This window comes from Montipora capricornis, chromosome 1 (assembly GCF_036669925.1).
Source record: "Montipora capricornis isolate CH-2021 chromosome 1, ASM3666992v2, whole genome shotgun sequence".
Lineage (NCBI taxonomy): Eukaryota > Metazoa > Cnidaria > Anthozoa > Scleractinia > Acroporidae > Montipora > Montipora capricornis.
In genome coordinates this window covers 47789658-47799657 of record NC_090883.1, presented here as the reverse complement: position 1 = coordinate 47799657, position 10000 = coordinate 47789658, and the positions used below count along the sequence as shown (strand labels likewise).

Here is a 10000-nt window from a genome sequence, read left to right as displayed (position 1 = left end):
AGTGTAAAAGGAGAAGATAGCTTTAAATCAGACGATTGTAATTTTTGCCCACCAAGACGAGGGCCTTGCTTTGACCCAATTAAAATAACCTAGCCAAAAATCTGTTGTTTTATATCTTGTTCGACACATTCAGGTTTATCTTCTATTTCATCTCGACATTTTGATTCTGAGGAGCTATGAGTTTAATCCCGTGATCAATAGATAGTTTCTCATGCCAGGCAGAGACTTCAAATGATCAACTGTCTTGCGGAAAGGAGTGCTAATTTGTAATCGATAACGAACAGCTAGAACTAAAACGGATGCTTTGGTTGATGTATCGGAGTAGCAGATATATCTGAGAACTAGACGAAGGTAAGCTTTATTATATATCTGGGAATGTGATTTTGTGCAAGCGTGCTGGTAAATAATGCAAGTTCTTTGCTCCAAAAAGCGATTCTCCTCGTTTACTAGTAAGCTTAATACTTCGTTAACTCACCCACCTACAAATTAGTATCATTCACGAGTCATTCATTTTCACGTACGTAGTGCAGAGATATATCCAGCAATTCCGAAATGTGTATTAGTTACAGAAGAATTTTGCATTGCTTTGATTGACAGCAAAGAAATCATTGATATTAGACAAACCCACGGTTTTGTGGACATTTTGAAAAGGACAACTTCGACCAAAGCTTTGCGCTGATCTTTTCGTCAATTGTTAAATTCCCTGTGGCTTAATTTTTTTCCATTCAAATCTGATTAACAACAAACTGATCATCGGACGGTGAAACTGTGAGGGAAAATACAGGTATAATGAACCACGCACTTCCGATTTGAGAATTCGTCGCGTGGAATGTATGCAATAAAATTAAATGGCGAACTTTACACAATTGTTGCTTGGAGAGGCTTATCAATTTAAAATCCCGCGATCGGAGAAAGTGTCGAAAGTTATCCTAAAGTGTTGACTTTTCAGATTTGTTAAATGGTCAAATTTCATGTTAATAGTGCACAAGGAACGAAGTCCAACTCGGACGAATTGTTTATGTTACAAAGTGATTTGTTTCCACACTTAAGGTAGAAGCATTGATTATGATATTTGCCGCGCGCATCGTTACTTTAACCATAGCACACCGACAAAACCTGGGTAGGATCCAAGCATGGCAGAATAAGTATAACTTTGAGAAAAATGGCGCTGTTTTATGTTCTGCTTTGCGAGATTTCCCGTCAACAAAATGCAACAAAGTTTGTTGATTTTGTGCGCAAAGAACGCCATATTTATGTACTCGCGCGAGCAATTTTCTCCTGCATGAGGATCGAAGCGATTCTATCAGTAAAACTTTTTTCGCGAACGATTTTTGTCTTCAGCGTTAAGAATCGACACCAATCTGTTTTTTTGGCCCTCTTACACGCAATATTTCTTGTAGGTACCACATATCAGTAACATAAATTAACTTCAGTTGGGAGGGAAGTCAAAATGTGAGTTTATTTAGTTTGCCCCGGATCCAAAAGTGCGGTAATATTTACTTTTCTTTCAGATGTTTGTGTTACCTTTCCGGAAATATTTTCAGGAGTTAATTTTTGCAATGTTTTATTTGTCATTATTATATCTTTCTGCGAATTTCTTTAATCCACGTGACAATTATTTTCAAATGGTCTTAAATTGAGAATTCCCCTTAATTGATAAATATTGTGTACAGTTCCTAGTGCTACCTTAGTTCAGAGGTTGTGTTTTTTTGGTACAAATTCAGCTGACTTCCTAGCATGAAAGGACTCTAAAAATGTGAGAAAATTCAAACATAGTCTTTCCACCCCATTCTGAATGTAAAATGTCTAGACATTGAGTAGTAATACCTACATTGTACAGGTCCCCCAGTCGGTGAGTAAAATAATCCGGTGTTAGCCAGAATAAACTCTATTTAGTCTTGCTCTCTGGTGGGGGAGGGTTAAAGGGGGCATAGTTTTCAAGTGGACCTAAATGTTGTTAGCAAAAGGAGGTATTAAACAATGAGTGGTTCCTTGCAGGTATGAATTTTTAAATTCTCCTTAAACAGACTCATTACATCTGCTCCTGCTTGGTGAATTATATCTCTCAGATACTAGTTACTCTACCTACATTGTAATTAGGCAATTAAACTGGCCCATATAAAAACATCGCATCCGGAGCTATGGATTATCACAGACAGACAAAGCAGGGTGAAGGGTTGTGTCACGTTCCATAATCTGCCCACAGCTGATAAAAATATTCTTCTTCTCTCTCGCTACACTTTAAATTATTTCATTATTGTCACAACAGTACTTTAAATATTTCCTTTCAACAGATGAGGCTGTCATTTTTTCTAACTCTGCTGCTGATTGTCGTAGCTACATGTATTTCAAGCATACATGGACAGAACAGTACAGTAGCTCCCACTGAAGTCAATGTTAGCTCAGAAGCAAATCTTGTGACTGCTGTGTCAGAGATTTTGCCAAACCAGACAGTCACAATGTCAACAGGCAATGCTTCAGAGAGGACGACAGTAATTGTTCCAGGAGTGAAGAAGGGGCAGTGCTACGACTTTAAAGTGTTCATCATGAATAACAAGCTTAATATACCATATACAATCACATGCTGCATCACTGTTCTGTGTGGATTTTATCTGGTTGTATTTGGTAAGAAGGATTTTTTTATGACAGTATAGTTTTTAATGTCAGTAATACATTAATTTCAAAGGTGCGTCAATGAAGAATCCATACACAAGCAGATGAAAGCACAAAATGTCAGGCCTTTAGCTTTTATTTTTCTGAGTTGTCTGAATGCCTGATGAAGAGCCTGGAAGCCCATGATTTACAGAATTTTTGGAAACAAACCCACAGTGGTCATCTGCCTTGTTCTTCAAATAACCACTTAGCAACAGTGGTTCCATTATATCCCTGCTGTTCAACTATGAACCATCAATCAAATGCCTTGAACTTGGACTGAGTGGAGTGGGTGTCAGCTATGATCTACAATCGGACAAAATTCCTTGGAACAGTAAACGATTATACAGATCTGAAGCTTTCGTGGCTTACTCTCTCCTCACAATGTTGTTTGCACACAAGTTTGTGAGCCCATTTGCCAAAACAACATTGTAGGAGGGCAAGGTATTACAAACTGTTTCAACAATTTTGTCCGAGGCTGTACGTAGGTGCATCCTTGTTTGGTTTGACCTGAAAGGCAAGAATAATAATTATGTAAACTCTTCTCCACTCAAATTTATTACATGCAAGTGATTCAGTGCTAGTTTTTGAGGAGAGGTGAGACAGAGATGTACTCTACTGTCTGTGGCAAATTTGTCCAGAATTTTGAGTGTGGGTCACATTGCTGATTCAGTACTTCACTAAGTCGCTGCATGCTAGAAAATAATATAATATTAGTAATAATGTAATATTTGTACAGTCATAGTCATTAGTGATATCCTGTTTTGTTTCCATGCAGGTTACAGATTCTTTAAGTGCAGCCTCTTCCTGTTAGGCTTTCTGTTTGGGACATCTGTCACTTATGTGATCTGCAGTATTCACGCTGATCTTCCCACCTGGGGCCTCATGGCAGTAGCCGTTGCTGTAGGAATATTCTGTGGCCTCTTAACGATGTTTGTCACCTACTGTGGACTATTCCTTGGAGGTTTCAGCCTCGGCTTTTTTATTGGCATTGCTATTTTCTTTGTAATTGAGACATTTTATCATGTCACTATTAGATGGATACCATTTGGAGTTCTGCTCGGTTTGAGTCTAATATTTGCCTTGTTAACTTTGCGGTGGCAAAAGGGATTCTTTATTGTGGCAACATCTCTCCTTGGCGCAGCGATGATCACAGCAGGGGTTGATTACTTTGTTGAAGAATTTGTCCTGATCAACTATGCTTGGCAGCGCATCATGGCAGACAATCAGAAGGTAGAATGCTGGGTAACATGGATTGTTCTTGGACTATGGCTGGTCATGTTTGTTCTTGGAAATGTGGTACAGTTCTGTAAGACAGGGAAGACCTTCACACATGTAAAAAGTAAGTTAACAAATTAACTTAAGTGCGATAATTTAACTATAGGATCATAGGAGAGTAGAAATGGAACCATCACACCAACCACACTGGAAATTCTTGATGGCAAAAAGTACCCAAGGACCCGTTTCTTGAAAATCCCGAAAACTGCCAACCACTTGTTTTGAAAAGCTGATTTTTTGATATGTTTTTATGGTAACAAAAAGAAAAAGGACTGTGAAGTTTGACAACTTAAATTAATCCTCTCTGTTCTTGAGATACAAATGGAATTGTGACACCCGAAAATGGCCCGTAAAGTTTCTGGAATTTTGACAAACAGGCCCCAAGCTGTGTGAAATGTAGTTTTGTTACAGTAACAGGGGTTGTGAGGTTATTTTTGGTACACATTGATACAGTATAAAGTACCGGTAGGCTCAAATAATATTTTTATACTAATTTTATTATACATCGGTTTTATCAAGATTTTGTTTGGAATGTCATAAGAGTTAAGCTGACCTAGGCATTTTTAATGTTCTTTTATGTCTAATAGTGTACATGTATGTAAAAAAGAGGAAAACACCCAGGCTTATAAGGAGGGAGAAATTGGCTCAAAAAGTAGGGAGAAGGGAGAATTACCCCCCCCCCCCACTCCCCCTGTTCCTCCCCTCTACAAAGGTAAAATGGTAAATTGCAGAGCCAGCTGAAATTTTGCCAGATGTGTGGCCCTTAATGAACCCCTGACTTAAGACATTCTTCCAGATTCCGCTGCACATGTATGGTGCTGAGAACAAACTGGTGGGAGGGGAGGCGAGCCATCCCCAAGGCCAGTCCACCGCCCTCCTTTGTTAGGCGTTAACAAGCTTTATAGTGTTGGTGTGCAGGAAGAAAGAGATTTAACACAGATTTTAAGCGTGAAGAATGCTCATTATTGGTGTCTCTTTCAGGAAAAGATTCTTTACCACTTCAAGGTGAAGATAAAGCGATGAAGAGATACCGTAGCCTGAATATGAATGGTGATGTGGTAGCAAAGGTAATACAAAACAACAAAATGAATTTTAAGGGCTGTGCAGGCTACTAACATTCATGATTAAGTTATTCCTTTCACCCCTAAGGAGTTCCCCGTTGAGCTAATAATTGTCTTGCATTAGATAAAAAAAATGAGGGTTAATTAATGTAATCATTTGTGTCAAAGATCTTCTGGGAGGAAGTGTTTCAAGTTGTTTGTAAATTTAAAAAATGAGGATATCTACACCCATTGATACATCTAGTACATGCTTCAGCACAGAAAAGAGGCCAGAGTTGTTTTTAATATCCTCGTTTTCATCTTGCTTCCCTTATAGTTACCGGTACTATATTACTTGCTCCACAGTTCAGTTCCGACCATTTGACTGCAATGCGATCCTTTAAACTCTCATTAAATTACAGGAATTTTTTAAATCCCAAGGGTGCACAGGCTATTTTGCCTTGTTGAAGTGACATTGTGATTTTTTTTTGATCTGTGGGTTTGCTTGACATACATGTACATTAAATTCTGATGAGTTGGAATGTGATTTTCATTGTTTGTCGTCATTGCCCCACATAGGATCTTTAAGGTTTTTTTGATCTTGATCTGGCTGCTGTTGTTATCTTACAGTCTTTCTACAACAAAGATGAAGATGAAGGTCGTCCAACTGAAGTTTAACCCTTTTTACATGAAGTAGAATGTGCAGACTGCTCTGTAAATGGATTTTACCAATATTATTGAGAGTGCTTTTACCAATGAATATCATGTGTTAATTTGTATGATTTGTTTCGTGTTAGAATCATAATTATTATAGTCTTTCAGGTATAATTAAATACTTGGTTGCCCATTGGGAAACCTCCAACGATTAGAATTCACGCCGTGTTGAGAAGCAATTAATTATTGATGGCGTTGGAGCTTCATTATCCCATAGTTCGCCTTTAAGTTAAGCATTTTCAAAATAGTCTTCAATCTCCATCGCCAGCTACATGTGAGTTTTCCTATCTGACAATTTTCTGTAAAAGCTACAAAATTAATATTCAAAACACAGGAAAATGCTCAACTGCGGCAAATTAATTATTATTAACTTCACACTACTATCAGACATTGTGGGAGGCACAGTGGTCTCACGATAAGTGCACTCGACTGCCGAGCAAGAAGTCCGGGTTGGGGCCCTGGCCGGGGACATTGTGTTGTGTTCTTGGGCAAGACACTTTACTCTCACGGTGCCTCTCTCCACCCAGCTGCAATTAATGGGTACTGGCAAATTTAATGCTGGCTGACATTTTTTTATTGATTACAAAAGTAGGGCTGTGACTAAAAGTGGGACGGGGACGTGGGACGGGGACGTGGGACTTGGGACGTGGGGACTCGGGGACGTGGGGACGTGGGGACGTGGGGACGTGGGGACTCGGGGACTCGGGGACGTGGGGACGTGGGGACGCGGGGACTCCGGGACGTGGGGACTCGGGGACTCGGGGACTCGGGGACTCGGGGACGTGGGGACGTGGGGACGAGGGGCCGTGGGGACGCGGGGACGAGGGGACGTGGGGACGTGGGGACGTGGGGACGTGGGGAAGTGGAGACTCGGGTACTCGGGGACGTGTGAACTTGGGGATGTGGGGACGCGGCGACACATTTTCGAAGTATAGAATTTTAGAAATGGGACAACATCGCCAAGAAAGTTGAATTGCTTGTGTTATTTTGCTTTTCAAGTACCAGCTAAATACACAGCGAAATTCAAAAATTGGATTCTCGAAAAGTCATTCTCGCCACCCGTCACAGAGCTCGAATGTGAAACAAAGCAGAAGACCTAATTGCCCATTGCTGACACTGCAGCTGAAATTTCAGCGTTTGTTGTTGTTGTTGCTCAGAAACTTGAGCCTTATGACTCCTCTGTAACTGAAGTTTAAATACCGTGCCAATGTCCTTGTTGGCGGCATTGTGACTGCATCTTTCCTAGCGCTTGTTCCATTTGTTACCTTTGATTCGGGTTGTCATCGTTGATGCTGTCGAAAATGTTCGTCATCAGAGGGCCAGAAGCCCCCCAGGAGGGGGAGGGGGGTACTGCCATATATGAGCTATATAGGTATGTGCCGCTGTGAAGGGTATGGTTTTCAAGCAGTTTGCTCTAGGATAGGATACATAAATCAGAGCGTTTGTTTCTAGAATTGGATATAATTTTTCACGGAACTGACCAGTTGGTTGAAGATTTTATCCAGACTAAGGAAAGTTGATAAAACCAAATTTTTGTATACTACTTCTCCACCGAAACAGCACCACAGTTTCTTTAGAAACTACCGCCTTCAAGTATAAATAAATCATTTTTTGAGAGAGAAACGATTGTGGTATAGGTTTTGCTTTGGCTAGACTGTGCTGGTGACCTCGGTAGTTTCTGAAAAACAGTTACTCTAGGATAGGGAGGGTTTGGGGAGTTTACTCTGGTACGGGGTAGCAAAATTCACCTGAACCAGCTCTGGTTTAGGCTAAGGGTTCCAAGGTCCTAGCGGCACATCCCCCACCCAGAAATTCCTAAAGTACCGTCCCCGGGCCAGAAGCTAAATAACGCTTCTGTGTGTTATGGCTTGACCAAGCGAATAAGTTGGCATTTTTTTGTTTTACGAGGAAACATTTATCCAATCGACGTTAACTTGAAATCTGCATACTTTGCTTTCTACTCCCTCTTTCATCTGAAATGTGTCACGTGATTTTTAACGGCTAAAAACAATTGAAATATTTTATCGGAAAAGAGGATGGAAAAGTCATCTTATATCAAGATACCTTGCTGTAGTACTCCTATCGAGGCTTTATCACTCTGCCTTTTAATCATATGCCCATCTTAATGGCAACGGTAGATCAAAATTAAAAGAAAAAAAAAGGTCAAATCACATGGAGGTCACAATAAAAATGAACGATATCACATTGATAGGTATAATTATTCGTTAATGGTAGTTTTAAGCAGTTTCAAGCAAAACTTTGTCGGAATTTTTTAGGGTAAACGTTCCCCCAATCTCCAAAACAAGCGTTATGACGTCTTCAGTAAACAAATGTGACGTGACACACAACTACGAGTGAAATGCATAATTTAAAATAGAAAGGTTAGGATGCAGAAAGAGGAAGTACGTCCCCACGTCCCCGAGTCCCCACGTCCCCGAGTCCCCGAGTCCCCGCGTCCCCGCGTCCCCACGTCCCCACGTCCCCAAGTCCCCACGTCCCCACGTCCCCACGTCCCCGAGTCCCCACGTTCCCACGTCCCCACGTCCCCGAGTCCCCACGTCCCAAGTCCCACGTCCCCGTCCCACTTTTAGTCACAGCCCAAAAGTAGAGCTAGTTCAAGTCTGCATAATTTCAAGTTAGATTAATTATTTCCAGACTTCATCAAGTTGCTTAAAGGATCAGCCTCTCTATAATTTTGCCAATTAATGATTTATTGTTAAATGTTGATATTGTAGAAAAATGTGCTGTAAATAACATGTTTGCACAAGGATATCAGGCTTTTGTAGAACAATGTACATAAAAAAGCTTCAAATCAGCTTTAATTTGGTCTTCTTCAGTTTGGTTAAAGTTCAAATTCATATTTTACCAAGATCAAAAACTATCAGCATTGATGGCAATTTTCCATTGGATAGTTGTGGCTCTCCTTATGTTTTCGTGCATTGCACATATTAGCAAAAACATATATATTTTTTGTCAGTCAACTATAACTTGACTCATTGTCTAGTTATCTGTCTATATCTAGTGCGCACAAGTATGAGGAAGGGGCTACAATTTATTATTACACTTCCTGCACATACAGTATTACAGGATGATTGTCCCATTTACAACAGTATGAATCAGTAGCTTTGGACAGGAATTTAGTACTAAAATTGTTGAGTTTTTTAAAGCATGGCAATGTATAGTGTACAGTGAAATAAACTACACATGAAATGGAAATCTTATTTTATGTGACCAGAAACCCATAAGGGTTGAAACATGTAACGCACGTTCACAGATTCCGAATATTCAGTGCGAACTGATTGGTTGAGTGTTTCAGTGCTAAGTACCATATTTGGAAACCCCTCGCTCTTGTTGTTCCAAATATGGTACTTAGCAAATTGAATTTTCACAAGCTTGTTTCCCAGCACACAAGGGGCCGTTACACGTTTGAAACCTTATGGGTTTCTGATGTGACCTAGATGATAAAAATATTGGGTAAGGATAAAGCCCCGTGAAATGTCATGGGTTATTTGCAAGGGCACCCTGTGAAAAAATGTCTGAAGGGTTTAAGGGTTTGTCTAAGGGTTTTGTTACCCAAAGAAACGTCAAAGTCCCCTACTTGGGCCCTGTTTGCAAAACTTACCCTTACGTAGGGCCCACAGCAGGTCATTAAAATTAAGTCAGGATGTTCATTTCAAGGTTTTTTCTTCTCCTTATCAAATGTGGTCAGAGCTTGGTAAGAAGAAGTTCGTAGACCACAAAACCGTTGCAATTAAGTTGACTACAAATGGTCAATTCTTGGGTACCCTCAACCCATATGATATATATAACTTAAGTCCGGTGCCGTAATCCTGGTTTAGTTCCTTGCAAAGTGTTTAAATCTGCCGTGGCGAAGACAAAAAGACACTTTTTCCTTGAAAACTGTGTAAATTTGCCGTGGCGAAGACAAGAAGACAACATCTGTACTCCATTTCTGTTAATGCTGAAAAATTTAAAATTCCGTAATTGCGTGCTCTATAGTCCAGTCCAAAGTTCTAATTTTACAATTCCATAATTAGAGTAACTTGGTACCAAACGTCAACCTCGTTCCCAGAATCTTTTCCCTGGCTTGGGGGTAAAAGGTCCTGGGAACGAGGTTGACCAAACGTACGCGCGCGTTACTAGAGAGCTTTAGCAACGACGACGGGAACGGCAACGAGAACGTCATTCAAAAACATAAATTCAAGTTATTGAGATCACTTCGTGACTATTCCAAGCTTTTTGATATGACAAAGGTGTGGCGGTCCTTCAGGAATGAAACCGTTACGAGCGGCGCTAAATTTAAGGGAGAAAAATGA

At 40.3% G+C, this 10000-nt stretch overlaps 1 protein-coding gene across 1 annotated transcript; it reads left to right on the top strand.

The window, feature by feature from the left end:
- Positions 1–213: 213 nt before the first annotated feature.
- On the top strand, positions 214–5845 carry LOC138046598 (transmembrane protein 198-like). The gene is made up of 5 exons (XM_068893205.1): positions 214–351; positions 2295–2625; positions 3431–3994; positions 4912–4997; positions 5601–5845. Exons 2-5 carry the CDS (start codon positions 2295–2297, stop codon positions 5646–5648), a joined length of 1029 nt encoding a protein of 342 aa, XP_068749306.1. The 5' UTR covers positions 214–351; the 3' UTR covers positions 5649–5845.
- The last annotated feature ends 4155 nt before the right edge of the window (positions 5846–10000 follow it).